This window comes from Cervus elaphus, chromosome 33, assembly GCF_910594005.1.
Source record: "Cervus elaphus chromosome 33, mCerEla1.1, whole genome shotgun sequence".
Classification (NCBI taxonomy): Eukaryota; Metazoa; Chordata; class Mammalia; order Artiodactyla; family Cervidae; genus Cervus; species Cervus elaphus.
This window is the reverse complement of record NC_057847.1, coordinates 6320950-6344556: the sequence shown is the minus strand read 5'-3', so window position 1 is coordinate 6344556 and position 23607 is coordinate 6320950. Positions and strand designations below refer to the sequence as shown.

The following is a 23607-nucleotide window of genomic DNA, read 5'->3' as shown; positions in this document are numbered from 1 at the left end:
TCTTTGGCATTGCCTTTCTTTGGGGTTGGAATGAAAACTGACCTTTTCCAGTCCTGTGGCCACTGCTGAGTTTTCCAAATTTGCTAGCATATTGAGTACAGCACTTTCACAGCGTCATCTTTCAGGATTTGAAAGAGCTCAACTGGAATTCCATCACCTCCACTAGCTTTGTTCTTAATGATGCTTTCTAAGGCCCACTTGACTTCACATTCCAGGATGTCTGGCTCTAGGTGAGTGATCACACCATCGTGATTATCTGGGTCGTGAAGATCTTTTTTGTACAGTTCTTCTGTGTATTCTTGCCACCTCTTCTCATTAGGCATTAGGGAAATGCAAATAAACACTGCAGTAAAGTACCATTTCAAACCCCTTAAGATGCCATAATAATAATAAAAAGAGTAAATGTTGGTGAAGATGTGGAAAAATCAGAAGTCGTATGCATTCCTGGTGGGAAAGTAAAATGTATTTGCTTTGGAAAATACGCTCAGAGTTCCTAGAATGTTAAATATAGTTACCAAACAACCCAGAAATTCCATTCTTAGGGGTATGTACAAGAGAAATGAAAACAAATGTTCCCACAAAAATGTAGACACAAATGATCACAGGAACATTATTCATAATCAAAAAGTGGGAACAACCCAAACGCCCATTGAGTGATGAATGGATAAATAACATGTGGTATATATCCATAAAACAGAGTATTATTTGGCAGGAAAATTGAATGAAGTCCTGATACATGCCATACGGATGACTCTTGAAAACATTAAGTGAAATAAACCTGTTACAGAAGACTGCATGGTATATGATTCTATTCATAGGAAATGTCCAGAAATGGGAAATCTAAAGAGATGGCAAGTAGATAAAAGAGGTTGCCTAGGGTTGGGGGTAGGGAGGAGTGAAGATGGCAGGACTGGCAATGATAGCTAATAGCTAAGGATTGTACTTGTTGGGCTAATGAAAATTGTTTTAAAACTAAATGTAGAGATAAACACGCAACTTTGTGAATACACTAAGAATCACTGAATTGTATATTTTAATAGGTTAATTGCATGCTACATGAATTATAGCTCACTAAAGCTTTTGCTGGGGAAAAAATAAAAAGATGGTAAAGAGAGGTCCAGTACTTCCCGTCACCCAGTTGCTCCTCACTGTTTACATCTTGGTAACTGCAGTAGTTATCACACCCAGGAAACTGCCACTGATGTAAAGTGAGTATGTGTCATTGCATCACACGTAAATTCATGTGACTGCTCTATCAATCCAGGTTTAGAGCTACTCATCACCACTCCTGTGCCACACCTTTATGGTCACACCACCCCTTCCTCACGATTAACCCTCAGTCCACTCATTTCTTCTCTGTCTGTATAACTTTGTCTGTCACTTTGAGATTATATAAATAGAATCACATGGTATGTGTCTTTTTTTGGGGAAGGAAGGGAGTGTGTGTTTTGAAAATTGATTTTTTTTTTTTCCAGTAAGCCTAAGCACAATGCCCAAGCTGTTGCATAATCAATAGTTCTTTCCTGTCCATTGCTGACAGGATTCAACGGCTCATTTGTTTAACCATCTGACGCCATCTGTGTTATTTCCAGCTCTCCGCTATTATCAAAGACACTGCTATGAACACCTCTATCCAGATTTCTGTGTGGACAGAGCGTTTTCATTTTTATGGGATAAATGCCCAGGAGAGCAACTGCGGGTCATATGGTAAGTATATGTTTAGTTTTTATGAAACTGCCAAACTGTTTTGCAGAGTAGCTCAGTAATGTGTAAAAGACAGCTGAATTGTGATATGACAGTGTTCTGCTAAGCAGCTTCCCCAGTGGAACTGGAGAAATAGAAAAAAAAACAAACCCTTTAAACCTCTGTAAAAAAGGTCCTAAGGGCAAACAGCAAGGCAGAAACATCTATTCAAACCAATCTGCTAAAAGGTGAAAGACGAGTAAGTCTGTGGCATCTGAACCAAGACTGATCCCTCTCTCCTTCTCCCTCTAGCTTAGAAGGTGAAGACTGTTCCAGATTGCTGTAGCCCCAAGCATAGCTTTCCCTCTCCTCCAGTTCCCAGAAGGAGCAGGGCATTTCTCATCCTGCTCCCTGTTGCTGAGGCTAAATCTCAGGTCCTGAGTCTAGTCGACATGTGGGGGCTTCCTGCTTTTGCTCAATCGCCACCTGTAGAAGGGAGACTGTACCTTAGGCAAGGTGAGCTGAGAACACGGGGGCCCAGGAGTCCTTCTCCTGGCTTGTGAAGTGGTGGCATCATCCTAGGAGAGGCAGGCCACGTGGAAGACGGGCTGCTCACCCCACCTCCCCTCCAACGAGCACTCACCTGCTAAGCTGCCATTGGCCCATCCCCACCTCCAGAGCCCTAGGCTCAGAGATTCTGCCTGGAGAAAGAAACAGGCCATAAAACAGGAAGCTTCTAATCTTTTCCCAAAGGAGTTGGCTCCATTTTCAACAGAGTGTGAAGTTCAAACCTAAAGGTGCTCCCAAGAGCAGTGGAGGGTGTAGGTAAGGCAAGTGGGAGGAAATGTGCAGACACAGTGAAGACACAACCTAGACTGTGGGCTGACCCATTTGCAGGAAAGAACAAAGAGTGAGATAGCTGGCAGGAGCTCTCCTTGGGGGCACAATGATTATCAAACATTGACCTCAGAAACCACTCTGGCAAGGAGCTACAATACGACTGGATTAGTTTGCAGAGGATTTTGTGTTTAAGGGCAAATTCCAGGACTGTGCTCTTAACAGATCAACTGGCAAGCAACAAGCGGGGTTTATCAGTCGGACATGGTCAGGGAAGCAGTAGGAGAGAGGCCTGCTAACGCTACTGCCCTCCCACGGGGCCCTGGGCACACTCAGAGCTGCCTCCCGGAGGAGGGACAGCAGAGGTGTGACACTTGGTGGTGCTGGCGGGGTGGCGCTGATCAGGCTTCACTAAAAGAGCCCGGCCAGTCACTAAACAGCTAAAAACGCAAATAACTACAGCGGGTCTTTGAGGAGGCAGCGTGACCGGCACCTGGAGCTACTACCTTATCTAAAATGTCCAGTTCCCAACACAAATTACGAAGCATTCGAACAAGCTGGGAAGTATGACCCACACAGGGGGGAAAAAGAAACAGGCACCAGAAAATGCTTGACAGAGTGACCAGATGTCAGATTTAACAGAAAAAGATGTCAAAGTAGCCATCATGAATAAATTCACAGAATGAAAAGAAAGTGTGAGTGAAGTAAAAGAAAGGATGATAATCATGTCACATGAAAGAGAGTATCAACAGAGAGACAGAAATTGTACACCATTAAGAGCACCAATGCATGTATAATGGAGTACCAAAAGGAAAAGAGATAAAGGAGAAGAAATACTCGAAGAAAAAATGAATGACTAAAGATTTCCCACATTTACTGAAAAACAGTAACGTATGTATCAGGGAGCTCAAGGCTAACTCCAAAGAAGATAAATGCAAAGATACAGATAGACATATCATAGTAAAAATGTTGAAAGTCAAAGCTGAAAATATCTTCAAAGGAGTATGATAAAACGATGTATCACTTACAATATAATCCCATTAAAATCAACAGCTGACTTCTCAGGAGAAACAATGGAGTCTAGAAGGCAGTGGGATAACAATCAAAATGCTCAAAGGAATGTATGAGAAATTTAGTTTCTCTACATCCTCAGCAGCATGTGTCTTTATTAGTATTTCCAATACTGTGTTTCCTTATTGATTTTGTCTGGATGATCTGTCCACTGATGAAAGAGGCGTGTTAAAGTCTCCCACTACTACTGTGTTACTGTCAATTTCTCCCTTTACGGCTGTTAGTGTTTGCCTTATATACTGAGGTGTTCCTATGTTGGGTGCATATATTATTTACAATTGTTACACCTTCCTGGGTTGATCCTTTGATCATTATGTAGTGTCCTTTGTTTTCTGTAAGTCTATTTTGCCTGGTACCAGTATGAGTACTGCTACTCCAGCTTTCTTTTGATTTCCATTTGCACAGAATACCTTTTCCCATTCTCTCACTTTCAGTCTGTATGTGTCCCTAGATCCGAAGTGGTTCTCTTACAGACAGCATCCTTATGGGCCTTGTTTTTGTATCCATTCACCAGTCTATGTCTTTTGGTTGAAGCATTTAATCCATTTACATTTAAGGTAATCATTGATAGGTATGTTCTTACTGCCATTTTATTGTTTTGGATTGTTTTCATAGGTCTTTTTTCTTCATAGGTCTTTTGTTCTCCTGTCATTTGATGACTAACTTTAGTGTTGTGTTTGGATTTCTCTTCTAAGTATGTATCTACTGTCAACTTTGTTTGTGGTTACCATGAGGTTTTGATACAGCAGTCTGTATATAGACGAGATTGTTAATAAGCTGCTGGTTTTTAAATTTCAAATGCATTTCCAATATCCCACATTTGTGGTCTCCTCACAATTGCTGGTTGTGATATCATGTTTGTGTGGATATGACTTCCTACCTTTACTGTACATTTGCCTTTACCAGTGAACTTTTCCATTGGCAATTTTCTTGTTTCTAGTTGTGGTCTTTTCCACTTAAGAGAAGTTCCTTTAGAAATCATTGCAAAGCTGGTCTGGTGGTGCTGAATTTTGTCAGCTTTTACTTGTCTGTAAAGCTTCTGATTTCTCCATTGCCTCTGAATGACAGCCTTGCTGGGTAGAGTATTCTTGGTTGTAGGTTCTTTCCTTCCATCGCTTTAAATATATTGTATATTGCACCATTCCCTTCTGGCCTGCAAAGTTTCTGCTGAGAAATCAGCTGATAACCTTCTGGGAATTCCCATGTATGTTATCTGTTGTTTTCCCCTTGTTGCTTTTAATGTTTCATTTTTGTCTTTTTGACAAAAGTTACTGTGTGTCTTGGTGTGCTCCTCCTTGGGTTTTTCCTGCCTGGACTCTGTGCTTTCTGGAGCTGGGTGACTGTTTCCCTTCCCATGTTAGGGAAGTTCTCAGCTATTATGTCTTTACGTATTTTCTCAGGCCCTTTCTCTCTCTCTTCTGGGACCCCTGTAATGTGAATGTTGGTGCATTTAATGTTGTCTCAGAGGTCTCTCAGACCGTTTTAATTTCTTTTCATTCTTTTTTCTTTATTCTGTTTTATGGCAGTTATTTCCACCATTCTGCCTTCTAGATCACACATACGTTTTCCTGCTTCAGTTATTCTGCCATTGATTCCCTCTAGGGTAGTTTTCATTTTAGTTACTGTGTTGCTCATCTTTGTTCTTTAGCTCTTCTAGGTCTTTGTAAAACATTTCTTGTATCTTCTTGATCTACGCCTCCGTGCTGGATCTTCTTCACTATCATTTCAAACTCTTTTTCTGGTAGGCTGCCTGTCTTCACTTCACTTAGCTGTTCTTCTGGGGTTCTATCTTGTTCCTTCATGGGGGACACGCTCCTCTGCTGTCTCATTTTGTCTAGCTTCCTGTGACTGTGGTTTCCATTCCGCAGGCTGCAGTACTGTAGCTGCTACTTCTGCTACCGCTCTCTGGTGGATGAGGCTGTCTAAGAGGTTTGTGCAGATTTCCTAATGCGAGGGACTGGCTCCTGCCCAGGGGAGGGTGGAGCTGGGTCCTGCCCCTCTGGTGGTCAGGGCTGTGCTCCAGAAGACTTAAGCTGTCTGCTGGATGGCACTAGTGGTAAAGAACCCCCTGCCACTGAAGAAGATGCAAGAGAGGCAGGTTTGATTCCTGGGTCAGGAAGGTCCTCTGGAGTAGGAAACGGCAACCAAACTCAGCATTCTTGCCTTGAGAATGCCATGGACAGAAGAGCTTGGAGAGCTATACTACCAGATCAGAGGGTCAGACAGGGCTGAAGTGACAGCACACGCATGGGCTGTGTCCCTGTCCTGTTGGTTATTTGGCTCGAGGCACTCAGCACTGGAGCCTGGCGGTTGCTGGGTGGGGCTAGTGGCAGCCTCTGGGAGGGCTCCTACCAATGAGCGCTCCTCAGGACTGCTGCCGCCAGTATCCTGGTCCCTATAGCGAGCCATGGCCATCCCCATGTTTAATTTCCATGGGCTGGAAGTTTTTCTGTTACCTGTCACTGGTTTCTAGTTTGAGTCTATCATGGCCAATGAAGATACTCTACATGATTTCAATTTTCCCCAAATTGTTGAGGTTTATGATCCTAAATAAGGTCTATGTGCATCTTGAGAGAATATGTATTCTGCTGCAGTTCAAGTGTCCTATAAATGTCTACTAAATGTTGGTTTGTGGTATTCACTTCTTGCATATTTTTGCTGATTCTCTATCAAGTGCTTCTATCAATCACTGAGACGAGTATGTTGAAGTTCTACCTATAGCTACATATTTGCCTACTTATTTCTTTCAGCTGTTTCTGCCTCATATTTCTGAAGCTCTTGGTTTTTGTTGACTATTTTTAAAATCAGTATGTAATGCCTTTCTTCATTTCTGGTAATTTTCTTTCCTCTGAAGTCTATTTTATTTGATATTAATATAACCACTCTTTTTTAAAATTAATTACTGCAATGTTTGGTCTTCCATCCTTTTACTATCACTCTACTGATACACTGTATCTGAAGTTTCTTACAGACAGAATACAGTTGGATCTTTTTTTCATTCTCTCTGCCAATCTGTGTCTTAACTGATAGATTATTTACACTTAAGATAATTACTGATATGTAAGGCTAAGTCTGCCAGGTTGTTTGTTTTCTGTTTGTTTCCTGTGCTTCTTGCCATTTCTTTTTTCTTTTCAAGTGAATTACCTGTTTTCAGTACTCTGTCTTTACTTGTTTAGAGCTTAGGCAAAACAGTTCAATTAAAGTTTAATAGTCAAGAGACTTGGCACAAAGTGATTAATACATACATATTTGAACAGAAGATTTAGGAATCATCAATATTTTCAGCTGTCAAATTACCTTTCTTGAGATAGCTTATGAAGAGTGAATTCCAATAAGCAGTAAGTATTTTCTTTAATGGCTTAAAATGTTATTAGGGAAACTGTAAATATTTTCCTGCTACAATATGGAATTCTGTGGTGTGAAGAAATGTTTGGTGGCTCATATCCTACTTTCACCAAAGGACAACATTCTCTGATTTCTCTTTGGAAGTCTCACCCTCTTTTCTACACTCAGGGTACACTCATAAGGAAGAAAAGCTGGGCAGTGCAGCCATCTCTGTGCTTCCATTCAGAGACTGAACTGTCAGGATCTTCACTCCTGCTCAAAGGCTTTAGTCCACACCATCTAACTTGGACTCATCTTGAGGCTTCAAGGGAACCCTCAGAGAAGCTTCCAAATACAATTTATTTGAGGCAATGGGAAATTTGGCCAATTCTCTGAAAACTCACACTTCTCTATACAATGATTATATTTGAGATTAATAACACTTGAAGTCTATCCATAGAAATATTTGCAGATTCAAGCAAACTGCTATCAGTCATTTTCACTATAAGTGGGCTTATTAGAATGTTATTCTCAAGTTCAACAATCACAAAAACATTTACTGTGTGCTTACGTTAGATCATCCCACATATGTCTGAACAAATGCTGAACAAAAGATCTTTTGTTTCACATATGTTAAACAAAAGGTCTTTTGGAAAATATACTTTCTAGGGCTTATGCTGAATGCACATCTGAGCATCCTGGGACTACTGTGGTCTATGTCCTGTAACAATCTAGTATAGCTCCTCTTCAACTACTTTAGGGGCTAAGGAGGTCATCTGTCACTACTTGGGGAGCTGGCAACATAGGCAGTCACTTATTCATTAGACTGTGTTTCCAGTAAAGTACATATAGCTTTCTAAGGCAAAGGATAATTCTCCAAATTTTATGCTCAACTGTATATCATGATTAAGAGTAAACAATAAAGTCTTGAGATTCATAACAAAACTGACGGGATTCTTTTTGAAGCTGGAAAACTGTGATTCTGTCTTTTCATTCTACTGTGACTTTAACACAGCTGAGTGAAAGACTAACTGCATGAGTCAACACTAACCATTTCTGGCAAAACTGACCTTTGACCCGGACATCACTGTACCGCTGAAAGTGGTGGTAAGCAGCTTTCCAGGGGTTCCGATAGTGACGGAGCAAAGTAATGGGAGGTCTTGGACGCACTGGCACATACCTTACACCTTCTTCATCTATTTAAGTGAGAAGAAAAAGAAAACATTATATAGCTTACTATATATTTGCAACAATATTGCTGGTACAATTTCTGCAGATGAGCTGTAAGTGAAATCTAGCTCTTGTAAACAGCCTCAGGGAAGCTTTCCATGACAAAAGCTAACTCAAGCGAGCATTACCAATATACTCCTTGGGAGGAGACTTGCGCTTCTCTGCCTTCACCAGAAGGCTCTTGGCAGTGGACTTCTCGTCGTCAGTGCTGTTGGTCTCCATCATGTCCCCTTCTTCTGTTGAAATCACGTGCTGCTGCTTCCGAGGCTTTTTCCTTGGCGAAGCACCAGGGGGTAAGTCACTTGTAGGCATGGACAGGTTGTTAGCCAGCAATGCCAGAGACGGAGACACAGTGTTGGTGGCCAGAGGAGGAACTGCTGTCATAGGAGACAGGATGCACATGTATGAGAACCCAAACACGGTGGACAGTGTCAGCTGATCTCCACCACAGAGAAAGTTAACACAGACAGAAAAGAGAGCTAACATTTAGACGTGCCCAGGACGGCGCTAAAGCACTCTAACTGTGGCAGAGGTTGCCCACTGCTCTCTGACACCTCACACCTTCATCTCCCTTAGTACAAGTACCCCTCACCCTGAAATGGGCACACTACTGCTCAGCTGAAAGACCATATTTACTAGCTTCCCTTACAGTATGGTATGGCTATTTGAAATGAAAATCCTAGTGCTCTGCAGAAATTTTAAGAAGTTTCCTTAAAGGAAAGAATGCCTTACCCACTCCGTGTCTTCTTCCTGTGACCCTGGAACTCAGATGGGATAGCTGGAGTTTCAGCAGCTATCTTGAATCAAGAGCATTAGGGTCAAATGCTAGGGGTGGTAGAAGTCTGGATCCCTAAAGATTTTATGGAATCCACATAGCATGCCTGGACTGTCTGCTTCAGGATTCACTTCAAGGGAAACAATAAAAACTTACATGTTCAAGCCAGTATTTTTCAAGTCTTTCAGCAGTAGTTTCTAGGAAATAACCCATTACCTCATATAATCTTAAAAAATAATCTGAGTAAGTAGACAATATCATCCCTCAATTTAAAGATGAGAAAATGTGGCATACATCACACAAAGAGAAAGATGGAGAGCTGGGCACTGACAGAGGCAGTCTGGTTTCAGAGCACAGTCAGTCCAGTGCCTCCGGATAAAGAGCATTCTAGATACAAAGTCAACAACATTTGTTTGGGCTTGTATGGATCATATATCTGGCGACTTGCAATTCATGATAACAGTTCACCTCAACTCTTCTACTGTATCCTTGGCCCACCCTTTCCTTCCACCATTCCTCAGCCATCCATTCCCAACAGTCATAGCCTTAACTCAGTCATCAAATCTCAATTTCTAACATCTGACTTTCCAGTCAAAAGTGACTCTCTTTCCAGGTCACTTCTCTTAGTAACTCACCTCCAACAATTCTTATACACCATTAAGAACTATTTTCCATTAATCATAATAGTTTTTTGCTGTCATTCATTCCTCTAATATCTTCTCACTCCTATCACTGGGTTTTAGCTCTCCTATCAATTTTATTTATTCACTTACAGTCTCTTCTTATGCTATGCTGCACTCATTAAACAAAAAGTACCACAGGTTAAACCCAACTCTCCAACTATGAACATACAAAACTCATTTGTTCTGTCTTAAAAATAACTTTCGGGACTTTCCTGGTGGTCCAGTGGTTAAGAATCCACCTGCCAATGCAGGGGACATGAATTCGATCCCTGGTCTGGGAAAATCCCACATGCCACAACTACTGAGGCACACATGCTTAGAGCCCATGCTCCACAAGAGAAACCACAATGAGAAGTCTGTGCACCATGACAAAGAACAGCAACCAGAGAAAGCCCGTGTGCAGCAACGAAGACCCAGTGTGGCCAGAAAGAAAACTCTCTTGGCATCATTTCCCTTCAGGTATTGTCCTTCCTTTTTCTAGTGCTTTATAACAAGTCCCTCAAATGCTGTTTGTACTCAATGTCTCTCACAGTTGTCTCCCAGCTTTCTCCTGAACCCACACCCCACCGTGGCCCGATATGATTACATGGCAACTGCTCTTCTCAAGATCTGCATGACCTGCATGTTGTTACACCCAATGGTCGCTGCTCAGTCCTCACCGTACTCCATCTCTCAGCATCTGTGACCCCTGTCCTGGCTTTCCAGGACATCACACGCTCCACATTTTATTCCTATCACTCCCGCCTGTCCGCTCAGTCTCCTGTGCTGGTTCCGGACTCCCCTCCTTTCTCAAAATGCTGTAGCGCCCCGGGGCTCCGTTTACAGCCACTTCTGTTTCTTATCTGCACTCATTCTTCAGACGATCCTATCCACTATCCAGCCAGGCTCGTGGCTTTAAACACAATTCATACATAAAATGGCAGCTCCCCAATTTACACTGGCAACTTAATTTTCTTCCAAAAGCTAGGCTTACAGATCAGACTACTTGATGTCCACTCGAAAGTCTAACTCAAACTCACCAGGGCAAAAACTCACTCCTAATCTCTCCCTACACAATGGAGGCCCCCTGCTGTACTGAAGACGAGGGTTTCTAGTTTTGTGTTTGTACTCGGTCGCTCATTCATGTCTGACTCTTTTCGAGACTCCACGACTGCAGCCTGCCAGGCTCCTTTGACCATGGAATTTTCCACACAAGAATACGGGAGTGGGATTCCATGTCCTACTCCAGGGGATTTTCCTGACCCAGGGATCGAACCTGTGTCTCTTGCGCCTCCTGCAGTGGCAGGTGGATTCTTTACCACTGGGCCACCTGGGAAGTCTATGCTTCCAGTTACTAAGATCTAAACCTTTAGTTTCCCCCGACGCTGTTCCTCACGCACAATATCCCTCTTTAAAGAAGTCCTCTCAGTTCTTCAATAATGTATCTATACTCTCACCAGGTCACACCACTGGTACTGCTACTATCCTGGCTGAAACCTTCGCTGGTCCCTGCTGTTAAAGCCGTAGCCTCTAAACACATCTCCCTAATTCTAATCTTGTTCCCAGTCTTTTTTCTGCAGAGTAACCAGAGTCGTCTATTAGAAACAGAAGTGAGCTCAAGTCCCTCCTCTGCTCAGAACCCTCTCACAGCTCGCAGCCCCCTCAGCAAAGTCACAGTCCTTACAGAGGCTCACAAGCTCTCAGTCCTGACCCCGCACCTCTGGCCTTCTCTCTCCTACTCCCCTCGCTTACTTAGCTCCATCTGACAATGCCTCTGTGCTAGTTGTTGAGCACAAGAGGCATGTTCCTGTCTTAGGCTTTTACATTTACTGCTCTCTCAGTCTGAAATGCTTTTTTTCCAGATACTCTCATGGCCAGCATTTAATCTCTTTAATGTCTCTATTCAAAAATCATTTCTTTGGTAAAGCTTTCCCTTTAAAACTCTTAAAAACAAATCACACATCCAGCCCTAACTTTCCCTTACATTTTGTCCTTTATTTTACTGCTTACCACTCTTGCTAAAATGCAATCTCCAAGAAGATGGAAGATGTGGATGATCTGTACACAGTGCCTGGTGAAAAGCCGGACAGAACCAAGGCTGGTGCCGAGCCCGACAATTTGAGGAAGAACTAGGACCAGATTCCCAGTATGGAAAGGCAAGAGGAACTATCTAGAAGGATGACAGAGCAGATGAACAACATTTCATTTCCCCTCCAGGGTGACCCATAACATCTTTCAACAGAAGTGCTGAGGAATCATAGGGTGTTACCATATAGGGTGTTTCATGACACTATAAATGGAAGTAAATAAGCAAATAAATACACAGCAGATTTACAAACTGTAGGCACAGCATGACCACACCTATTAACTGAACGTATGTTATGGGAGGTGGGGGCCTTCATGCCGAAATGGTAGAGGGTAATACTAGGTAACTATGGCAAAAAGTGACTTGCTTTCCACTTTGGCTTTGTCTGTTTTATATAAATTTCATACACTGAATGCCACTTTTATAGTCAAGAAAAATAAGACTCCACAATAAATAATGGAAAAAACAGAAAACAGGGACTTCCCTGGCAGTCCAGTGGTTAAGAACCTGCCTTCCAATGCAGGGGACATGGGTTTGGTTCCCTTGGCAGGGAACTAAGACCCCACATGTCATGGGGCAACTAGGCCATGTGTTGCAATGAAAGATCTGACACGCAACAGTGAAGATCCTGAGTGCCACAACAAAGATTTCGTATGTCTAAACAAGGACCACAGCCAAAAACACGCCCAAAACAACAAAAGCCCAAAAAACAAACAAATGCCCAGAATTCCAAGGAAACAGAAAGAAAATCTCTAAAGTGACCTGCCTTTTTACAAACTGGAAGTTTAGAGTTGAGAAGAAAAGAAAAAGGGAGTGGTACTTCTGGGATTTTACTAATCATAAATAATGTTTATCAAGAGGCTATTTTTAACAATGCAAATCTTACTTTATTGCATACACAAGGCAAAAAAAAAAAAAGCTGGCAGGAAATAAATCATAAATTAATCGGCACTTAGCTATAATCACACTGAGAAATGGAGTGTTACCTGCCATGTGAATCAACAAGGATGCCACACTCATCTAGCTCTCCAAGAGAGGCAGGAAGGAGAACTACACCTGTGATTTGGCAGGTGGTGAGCACTGAGGGGAAATGAAGGGCCCTGGCCACAGACGGCTGAGGTACATGTGAAAGGAACGATTTCAGTGAGCCCAGACTTTCTCATCTTTCTGCATACAGAAAAGCGCTAAATTCCTTAACTTGAGATATCTAGTTTTCTTCAATTTGCAAAAATATTTTCAAAGTTCAGACTACCTGCCCCGTGTTGCAAACGTCTATATAACCTGACTCCTCCCCCTGCCTCCTCAGAGCAGCTCTTTAAGGGTCACTTGAGATGCTGTCTCCCAGGCTAAAAGTCCTAAAAATTTCCGCTGAATAAAACATAACTCTCAACTTTTAGATTATGACTATGCTTTAAGTCAACAGCACTGTGACCCTCTTTGTGTGTTAATACTTCCTTAATGAATATGAGAAGCTATGTTCAAAGATACTCATGGGGAAGCAATCTTTCCATTGATTTGGGTGAGAAATAAAATTAATTACAAAAATGGCAGCAGTATGGTTTCAGTTTTGAAAAGGATGCTTTTTTCTATTTATTAAAAACTAATGAAATGGAAATTTCAAATGGGCATCTAGTAGTCAGGCTTCCAGACTTAGGGTCATACAAAAGTTTGGACTCTTGAGGACAGTAAGAAAAGGGGAAGAAGCAATTGCCAGCAAAAAGTATCCTACAAATGAACGTACCAGAAACTGGTCTCATGATGTCCATTGGTTCCACTTCCTCTTTAACTTTTATCTCAGGTACAGGAGGGCCCAAAACAGAAGAGAGACTGCCACCCACAGCTGCTGATGGCGGAGGGGCGGCGGCAATGGTAGTGATGGGTGGAGTGATGGGAACTGCTCCAGGAATGGTTGGAAGGGCGACCGCTGGTTGTGATGGGGGGCTAGCTGCTGCAATCATAGTTGGAATGGCTGGTGGAGGCTGCTGAGTGGTGGGTGGGACTGCAATGGTGGGCTGGTCACTATTTTGACTGGACAAGGTCTCCATAGACACAGTGACTGGAGTGGCCATCGATACGTGGATTTCTGACTTGGGTTTGGCACTGAAAAACAAAAGCAAAGATGATGTAGCAAACAACAGAAAATTTACTTAACTTGGATCATCTCAGAACGTGAATATTTGTCCAACACACAGCACAGCTAAAACTCTATTCCTTGATTTTAGAAGTTGAACTTTAAGGTAACTTTTATAGGGAATTCAAGTTTTAGAACCATTGCCATCAAGTTCTTATAGGCAGTAATAAAATTAACTTAGAAAACAAAGAACAGTTTAAAGAAATTATTGAAAGTCACTTCACTGAAAGGCAATCAGTTTTCATCAAACTAGTGTATTTTTCCCTCCAAGAATTTGTTACTGTGTATGTTGCCTTAGGAGCTTTAAAAATTGAGCAGATACAAAACAAGACAAATTGAGAATAACTTCCCTCCACTTTGCATACCCAGCCCTCTACCCACAGGCACCACTCCTATAACTTTCCAGTATATGTTTCATCAGAGATACTTCAGACACCTACAAATATAGTGTTCAAAAATGTATTGATTTTTGTCAGCTTTATACAACAAAATTAATGTCCTTACAAATTCTTCTCAAACATTTTTTAAGTCAAATATTTCATTTAACAGCTGTAAAAGTTTGCCTATTTATATTACTACTACTGAAAATTCAAAAGTATCAAAAGCAACACAAGATAATACCCTGCAAGCTCAAGGCCAAAAACAACTGGACTTGTATAGGCAAAAAATTCAATATTGACTGAGACCTCAAAAAATGAACTAAACAGGGATCAGAAATCTAAATGCAAAAATGTAAAACCATGAAACTTTTATGATCAGAATTCTTAGACATGATACTAAAAGCGTAATCCATAGAAGAAAAAAAACCAGATAAATTGGGCATCATCAAAATTCAAAACTTCTGCTATGCTAAAGACTATTACAAGAGGTTGAAAAGACAAGGCACAGATTGGAAAAAAAACCCAAAAAACCACCTGAGGGGTGCATCTCAGGACACTGCACTAAGTAAAACAAGCCAATCACAAAGAAAAACACAGTTGGCACTCTGTATCCCTGGCAGGCTCCACATCTGTGGATCCAACCAGCAGGCAACGGAAAATATTCAGGGAAAAAAAATTCCAGAAAGTTCCAAAAAGCAAAATTTGAACTTGCTGCATACTCGCTATGACTTACACAGCAATGACACTGTATGTATTTTAAGTAATCCAGAGATGCATAGGTTACATGCAAATAATGTGCCATTTGATATAAGGGGCTTGAGCTTCTATGGATTTTGGTATCTGCAATGGTATGGGTTATGGAAGCAATGAATGCCCCAGGGATATCGAGGGGGTGATTGTACTGCAGAACTCCATTTATATGAGGTACCTAGAGTAGTCAAATTCATTGAAAAAGAAAGCAGAAAGGTGATTTCCAAATGTGCACTCAATCTGTGGGAACACCAAAATCACAACTAGCTGCTGAACAACCACTGACATGAGGATATTTGGATCAAAAAAATGATACCCCATGTCCAAGGACAAAGGAGAAAGTGCAACGAGATGGTAGGAGGGGCGCAATCATGTTAAAATCAAATCCCATACCTGCTGGGTGGGTGACCCAGACAGAAGACCCACAATACCAAAGAAATTCTCCCACTGCAAAGGATCTAGGCCCCACCCACATCAGACTTCCCAACCTGGGAATTCGGCAAAGGGATGGGAATCCCGGGAATCCAACTTTGAAGGACAGCGGGATTTGATTACAGAACTTCCACAGGACTGGTGAAAACGGAGATGCTTGTAGGGCACAAACAAAACAACGTGCGCACCAGGACCCAGGGAGAAGGAACAGTGACCCCACTAGGAGACCTGCATTGGCAGCGGCCTGCCTCAGGGACCGGGCACTGGCAGCAGCAGTCCTGGGAGGTGCACATTGGCACAGACGCTTTTGAAGGTCGCCTTCAGCCTTACCATAGAGCCTGTATGACTCCAGGACTGGGGCGCCTCAGGCCAAACAACTAACAGGGAGGCAGAGAGCCCCACCCACTAGCAGACAGTGGATTAAAGATTTAATGAGCATTGTCTGGCCCATCAGAGTAAGACCTAGTTTTCCCCATGTACAGTCCCTCCCATCAGGAAGGCTGCACAAGCCTCTTATCCAGAAGAATAAAGTGCTACAACACCACACCCTCCAGAACAAAAAACACATCACAAAAAGCTAACAAAAATGATCACAAGGATCACAGCCTTGTCTGACTCAATGAAGCTACGAGCCACGACATCCATGAAGGGCCAACCACGGTGGACAGGTCATGGCGGAGAGTTCTGACAAAACACAGCCCACTGGAGGAGGCGGCAGCAGACTGCTTCGGTGTTCCTGCTTCGAGAATCCAGGGAGCAGTATGAAAAGACAAAAAGATATGACACAGGAAGATGAGCCCCCCAGGTTGGCAGGTGTCCAATATGCTACTGGGGAAGAGCAGAGAAACTCCAGAAAGGATGAAGAGGCTTGGCCAAAACAGAAATGGCACTCAGTTGTGGATGTGTTTGGTGGTGAAAGTAAAGTCTGATGTTGTAAAGAATAATACTGCATAGGAACCTGGAATGTCAGGGTCATAAATCAAGATAAACTGGACATGTCAAGCAGGAGATGGACCAGAATGGGCAAATTTAATTCAGATGACCATATCATCTATTACTGTGGGCAAGAATCCCTTAGAAGAAATGAAGTAGCCCTCATAGTTAGTAAAGGAATCCAAAATGCAGCACTTGGATGCAATCTCAAAAATGACAGAATGATCTTCATTAGTTACCAAGGCAAACCATTCAACATCACAGTAATCCAAGTCTATGCCCCAAATACTAATGCTGAAGAAGCGAAGATGAATAGTTCTACAAAGACCTATAAGACCTTTGAGAACTAATACCGCCCCCCCCCCCCAAAATGTCCTTTTCATTGTAGGGGATTTGAATGCAAAAGGAGGAAGCCAAGAGATACCTGGAATAACAGGTAAGTTTGGCCTTGGAGTATAAAATGAAGCAGGGCAAAGGCTAACAGAGTTTTGCCAAGAAAAAACACTGGTCATAACAAATACCCTCTTTCCATCAACACAAGAGATGACTCTACACATGGACATCACCAGATGGTCAATACTGAAATTAGACTGATTATATTCTTTGCAGCCAAAGATGAAGAAACTCTATACACTCAGCAAAAACAAGACATGGAGCTGTCTGTGGTTCCAATCCTGAGCTCCTTATTGCACAACGCAGGTTTAAAATGAAGAAAGTAGGGAAAAACCACTAAACCATTCAGGTATGACCTAAATCAAATCCCCTTATGATTATACAATGGAGGTGACAAAGAAACTCAAGGGGTTAGATCTGACAGACAGATTGCCTAAAGAACTATAGATGGAGGTTTGTAACAAGATACAAGACTTGGTGACCAAACCATCCCAAAGAAAAAGAAGTGCAAGAAGGCAAACTGGTTGAGGTGTTATAAACAGCAGAAAATAGAAGAGAAGTGAAAGGCAAAGGGGAAAGGAAAAGATATACCCAACTGAATGCAGAGTTCCAGAGAATAGCAAGGAGAGATAAGGAAGCCTTAAGTGAACAATGCAAAGAAATAGAGGAAAACAATAGAATGGGAAAGACTAGAAATCTCTTCAAGAATATTAGAGATAGCAAGGGAACATTTCATATAAAGATGGGCACAATAAAGGACAGAAAGGCAAGGACCTAACAGAAGCAGAAGAGATTAAGAAGAGGTGGCACAAATAAACAGAAGAGCTATACAAAAAAGGTCTTTAATGACCTCGATAACCATGATGATGTGATCACATTCCAGGCATCCTGGAGTGTGAAGTCAAGTGGGTCTTAGGAAGCATTACTACGAACAAAGCTAGTTCAGGTGATGAAATTTCAGCTGAGCTATTTCAAATCCTAAAATATGATGCTGTTAAAAAGTGTTGCACTCAATATACCAGCAGATTTGGAAAACTCAGTAGTGGCCACAGGAAAAGATCAATTTTTATTCTAATCCCAAAGAAAGAAAATGCCATAAATGTTCAAATCACTGTACAATTGCACTCATTTCACATGCTAGCAAAGTAATGCTCAAAATCCTTCAAGCTAGGCTTCAACAGCACATAAATCAAGAACTTCCGATGTACAAGCTAGATTCAGAAAAGATAGACAAACCAGAGATCAAACTGGCAACACACGCTGGATCACAGAAAACGCAAGGGAATTCCAAAAAAAATGTACTTCTGCTTCACTGACGAGGCTAAAGCCTCTGGCTGTGTGGATCACAACAAACTATGGAAAATTCTGAAAGAATACCAGACTACTTCACCTGTCCCCTGAAAAACCTGTTTGCAGGTCAAGAAGCAACACTTAGAAATAGACATGGAACAACGGACTGGTTCAAATTTGGGAAATGAGTACATAAAGGATGTATAATGTCACCCTGCTACTTAACTTATAGGCAGAGTACATCGTGCAAAACACTGGGCTGGATGAATACCAAGCTGGAATCAAGATCGCTGGGAGAAATACCTAGGACCTCAGATATGTAGATAATATCACTACAATGGCAGAAAGTGAAGAAGAACTAAAGACCCTCTTGATGGAGGTGAAAGAAGAAAGTAAAAGAGCTGGCTTAAAAATCAACATTCAAAACATTAAGATCATGGCATCAGGTCCCATCACTTCATGGCAAACAGATGGGGAGAAAGTGGAAATGGTGGCACAGTTTATTTTCTTGAGCTCCAAAATCACTGAGGACAGTGACTGCAGTCACGAAATTTAAAGACACTTGTTCCTTAGAAGGATAGTTATGACAAACCTAGACAGTGTATTAAAAAGCAAAGGCATCACTTTGCCGACAAAGGTCAGTATAGGCAAAGCTATGGTTTTTCCAGTAGTTATGTGTGGATGTAAGAGTTGGACCATACAGAAGGCTGACACTGAAGAACTGATGCTTTCAAACTGTGGTGCTAGAGAAGACTCTTGAGAGTTCCCTGGACTGCAAGGAGAGCAAACCAGTGAATCCTAAAGGAAGTCAACCCTGAATATTCATTGGAGGGATTGGCGCTGAAGCTGAAAAGTTCCAATGCTTTGGCCACCTGATGCAAAGAGCTGACTCACTGGTAAAGACCCTGATGCTGGGAAAGACTGAAAGCAAAAAAGAGGCTAGCAGACAATGAAATGATTAGATATAATCATCAACTCAATGGATATGAATCTGAACAAACTCTGTGAGATAGTGAAGGACAGGGAAGCCTGGAATGCTACATTCCACGGTGTTTCAAGAAGTCAGACAAGACTTAGCTACTGAACCAACAATACAATCATATATATTGATAACTGCCTTAGAGTAAATGGATTAAATGCACCAACCAAAAGACATAAGACTGGTTGGATGAAAATAAAAACAAGACCCATGTGAGACCTAGGGACACTTACAGACTGAAATTAAGGAGATGGCAGAAAGTATTCCATGCAAATGGAAATCATAAGAAAGGTGGAGTAACAATATTTGTATCAGACAAACTTTAAAACAAATATTGTTATAAGAGAAAAAGAAGGACACTGCATAATGCTCAGGGGTTCAATCTAAGAAGACAATATAACAACTGTAAATATATATGCACTCAACATATGAACACCTGAGTATATAAGGCAAATACCAACAACCATAAAGGGATAAATAGACAGTAACACAACAATAGTGGGGTAGTTTAATACCCCACTTTCAACAATGGACAGATTATCTGGTAGAAAATTAATAAAGAAACTCAGGCGTTAAATGACATGTTAGATCAGATGGACTTAACTAATGTTCATAGAGCATTCCAACCAAAAGCAGCCACTACACATTCTTCTCAAGGGCACACGTAACATTCTCCAGGACTGACCACTTGTTGGATCGTAAGGTGAGCCTTGGTAGATTTATGAAAACTGAAGTCATATCAAACATCTTTTCTGATCACAATTCCTATGAAATCAGAAATAAAGTACAAGAAAAGAACTGTAACAAACACAAATGCATGGCAGCTGAACAACATGCAGCTAAACCACCAATGGGACCATGGAAGAAATTTACAGAAAACAAAATAACACTTAGAGACAAATGAAAATTAAAGCACAATGGTGCAAAACTTATGGGATGCAGCAAAAGCAGCTCTAAGAGAGATGTTTATAGCAGTAAAATGTTACCTCAAGAAACAAGAGTAATCTCAAATAAACTACATAACCTGACACCTAAAACTCCTAGAGAAAGAAGAACAACAAAATCTCCAGTTAGCAGAAGGAAAGAAATCATAAAGATCATAGCAGAATAAATGAAATAGAGACAAAACAATCGCAAAGATCAATTAAATTAAAAGCTGGTTCTTTTAAAAGATAAAATTGATAAACTTTTAGTCAGACTCATGAAGAAAAAAAGGGAGGACTCACATCAATAAAATTAGAAATGAAAAAGGAGACATTACAACTGATTCCACAGAAATACCAAGAATCATGAGACTACTATGAGCAACAGTATGCCAACAAAATGGACAACCTGGAAGAGAAGGACAAGCCAATCAAAAGCAATGAAATTGAAATTGTGATTAAAAACCTCCCAACAGATGAAAGTTCAGGACCTGCCTGCTTCACAGGCAATTTTAATCAAACATTTAGAGAAAAGTTAGCATCTATCCTTCTGAAACTGTTTCAAAAAACTGTAGAGGAAGGAACACTTCCAAACTCAGTTGTGAGGTCACCATCACCCTGATACCAAGACCAGAGAGTGGGCAAAGAGGGTACATATCTTAACATAATAAAGGCCTTATACGACAAACCTACAGCTAGAGTCATGTTCAGCAGTGAAAAGCTGAAAGCGTTCCCTCTAAAACCAGGAATAAGACAAGGATTCTACTCTCACCTCCTTTATTCAACATAATTTTGGGAGTCTTAGCTACAGCAATCAGGAAAGAAAAAGAAGTAAAGGGAATCTAAACTGGAAAGTGTGTCAGTCACTCAGTCATGCCCGACTCTTTGCGACCCCATGGACTGCAGCCCACCAGGCTCCTCTGTCCATGAGATTTTCCAGGCAAGGATACTGGAGTGGGTTTCCATAAACTGGCAAAGAATTTGTTAAACTGTCACTGTTGACAAAATGACAGGATACTAGACACAGAAGATCCTAAAGATGCTACCAAAAAACTACTAGAACTCATCAATGAATCTGGTAAAGTTGCAGGTTACAAAATTAACACAAAGCAATCTGCTCCATTTCTATACACTAACAACAAAAGATTAGAAAGAGAAAATTCAGGAAACAATTCCATTTACCACCACCTCAAAAAGAACGAAATACCTATCAATAAACCTATCTAAGGAAACAAAAGATCTGTACTTGGAAAAGTATAAGATGTTGATGAAAGAAATTGAAGAAGACATAAACGGATGGAAAGATATACCATGATTGTGGATTGGAAGAATCAATATTGTCAAAATGACTGAACTACTCTAGGCAATCTACAGATTCGATGCAATCCCTATCAAATTACCAATGGCATTTTTCATAGAACTAGAACAAAAATCTCAATATTTGTTTGGAGACACAAAAGACCCCGAATAGCCAAAGCAATCTTGAGAAAGAAAACGGGAGCTGGAGGAATCAGACTCCCTGACTTCAGATTATACTACAAAACTACAGTCATCCAAACAGCATTGTCCTGGCACAAAAACAGAATTACAGATCAACGGATCAGGACAGAAACCCAAAAAGAAGATCATGCACCTGTGGTCAATTAATCTATGACAAAGGAGGCAAGACTGCACAATGCTGGAAAGACAGTCTCTTCAACAAACGGTGCTGGAAAACCGGACAGCTACATGCATGTCAAAAAATGAGATTAGATCAGTCCTTCACTTCAAACACAAAAATAAGCTCAAAATGGATTAAAGACCTACATGGGGAACTGGACACTATATAACTCCTAGAGGAAAACATAGGCAGAACACTCTGACATAAATCACAGCATTATCTTATTTGATCTGTCTCCCACAGCAATGGAAATAAAAACAAAAATAAACAAATGGGACCTACTTAAACCCAAAAGTTTTTGCACAGCAAAGGAAACAACAAACAAAATGAAAAGACAACCCTCAGACTGGGAGAAAATATTTGCAAATGACGTGACTAATAAACCAAAAAATTTACTAACAGCTCAAAACACCTAACAGCCTAAACACACATTTCTCCAAAGAGAAATCTTTATTTGCACTTGCACAGATAAAGATGCTACTATGAAATGTGCACACAGATTCCAAGGGTTAGTTAAGGTAGATAAGCTGTCCCTGTAAGTGATACCGGCAAAAACCTCACATTAAAGGAACTCTTGGAGAAAATTTACAATATTGAAAATACAAAAGATAAAATGTCAGGGCAGATCCAAATTTAGAAAGCAATATGACAATTCACTAAAGCACAGACATACTCTTGCTCTCTATCACAAGTTATATAATGTGAATAAGGCAAGCACTGTTCCAACCACAGCTGTCCCTTGGTACTCATCCCCTAGGGGACACGAAAATCCAGATACCAAACCTGTGGATGCCTGTCATGTGTTAACACCCTTGGACACAGAGGGTGAACTCTTGATGAGTTTTTAGAAAGAAATAAAACATTTTAATCCTCAGTGCTTCTGATATTCCAATTACAGTGTTCTAAGTAAACTTTAGTTTTACTATTTTTTTTTCCCATTTCCCTATATATTATGGGTTTCTCTGGTGGTTCAGATGGTAAAAAAGCTGCCTGCAATGAAAGAGACTTGGGTTTGATCCCTACACCAGGGAGATTCCCTAAAGAAATAGGAAGAACGTTTTTAATATTTTCACAAATGTTTTTAAGGTCACAGAAAAATTATAAATAACCATGTACAGTTTCTGATTACACAGTTATTTGTACATTTTTGCACTAATGTACAAAGTGGTGACTGCAAGTACTCCTACATCAAAGTCCAGGTCCCTGCTCTTTCCTCTGCCCAACACAGTCTTACATCAGGGAACATGTGGCTCTTAAAACCTCTGCTCAGAGAAGCCTTTCTGTAAGTCATCACCCCTTCTCCCATCACTTATATTCCTTTTACACTGGTTTCTTTTTCTTCACATATTTATTATTTCTCTACATTCACTAGACAGTAAGCTTAAGGAGAATGGACCCTTTGTTTCAGTCACTTTTATTTCCCTGGATTCTGAAATGATACTTAGTACACACATGGCATTCATAATTTTTTGAATGAAGTTTTATGAAGAAGTAGATCTAAATATATTAGCAGAGTAAGCTACTACTAATGTAAGTAAAAAATGCCATATAATAAAAAATCAATAAAATCTTATTTTTAAGAACTTATCAGCCTATCTACACATGTATGTGGAAAAGGATGTAGAAAGACACTTAACAAAACTTTAACCAATTAATATTACTCTGGGGTTGCTTTCCAGGTGGCTCAGTGTTAAAGACTCTGCCTCCCAATGCAGGAGATGCAGGTTCAATCCCTGGGATGCGAAGATCCCCTGGAGAAGGAAACGGCAACCCACTCCACTATTCCTGCCTGGAAAATCCCATGGACAGAGGAGCCTGGCAGGCTATACAGTCCATGGGGTTGCAAAGACTTAGAGACTAAAACAGTAACAAATTACTCTGGGGAGTGGGACTAGAGAGGTAAGTGGAGAATGGGACAAAGATTTTTACTTTATACTTAATTTTTATATTGTCTCATTTTCTTTTCCAAAATACTACTTTTAGAATTAAGAAGATAAATAAAATAGCATGAATTAACTATCGTCATAATGCCATTTTTGACAGCAATGCCAGGAATGCCATTTTGATA

At 40.9% G+C, this 23607-nt stretch overlaps 1 protein-coding gene across 12 annotated transcripts in view; it reads right to left on the bottom strand.

The window, feature by feature from the left end:
• The window catches only part of SAP130 (Sin3A associated protein 130), a 74250-nt gene that overhangs the window by 5374 nt on the left and 45269 nt on the right, over positions 1 to 23607 (bottom strand). For 11 of the 12 annotated variants that reach the window (XM_043894327.1, XM_043894334.1, XM_043894332.1 and 8 more), the window contains 3 exons: positions 13410 to 13768; positions 8274 to 8522; positions 7986 to 8111 (listed from right to left, as the gene is read on the bottom strand). In XM_043894327.1, coding sequence (XP_043750262.1) covers positions 7986 to 8111; positions 8274 to 8522; positions 13410 to 13768 — 734 coding nt within the window. The remainder of the gene's footprint in view (positions 1 to 7985; positions 8112 to 8273; positions 8523 to 13409; positions 13769 to 23607) is intronic. The other variant, XM_043894333.1, reaches the window with a different exon arrangement.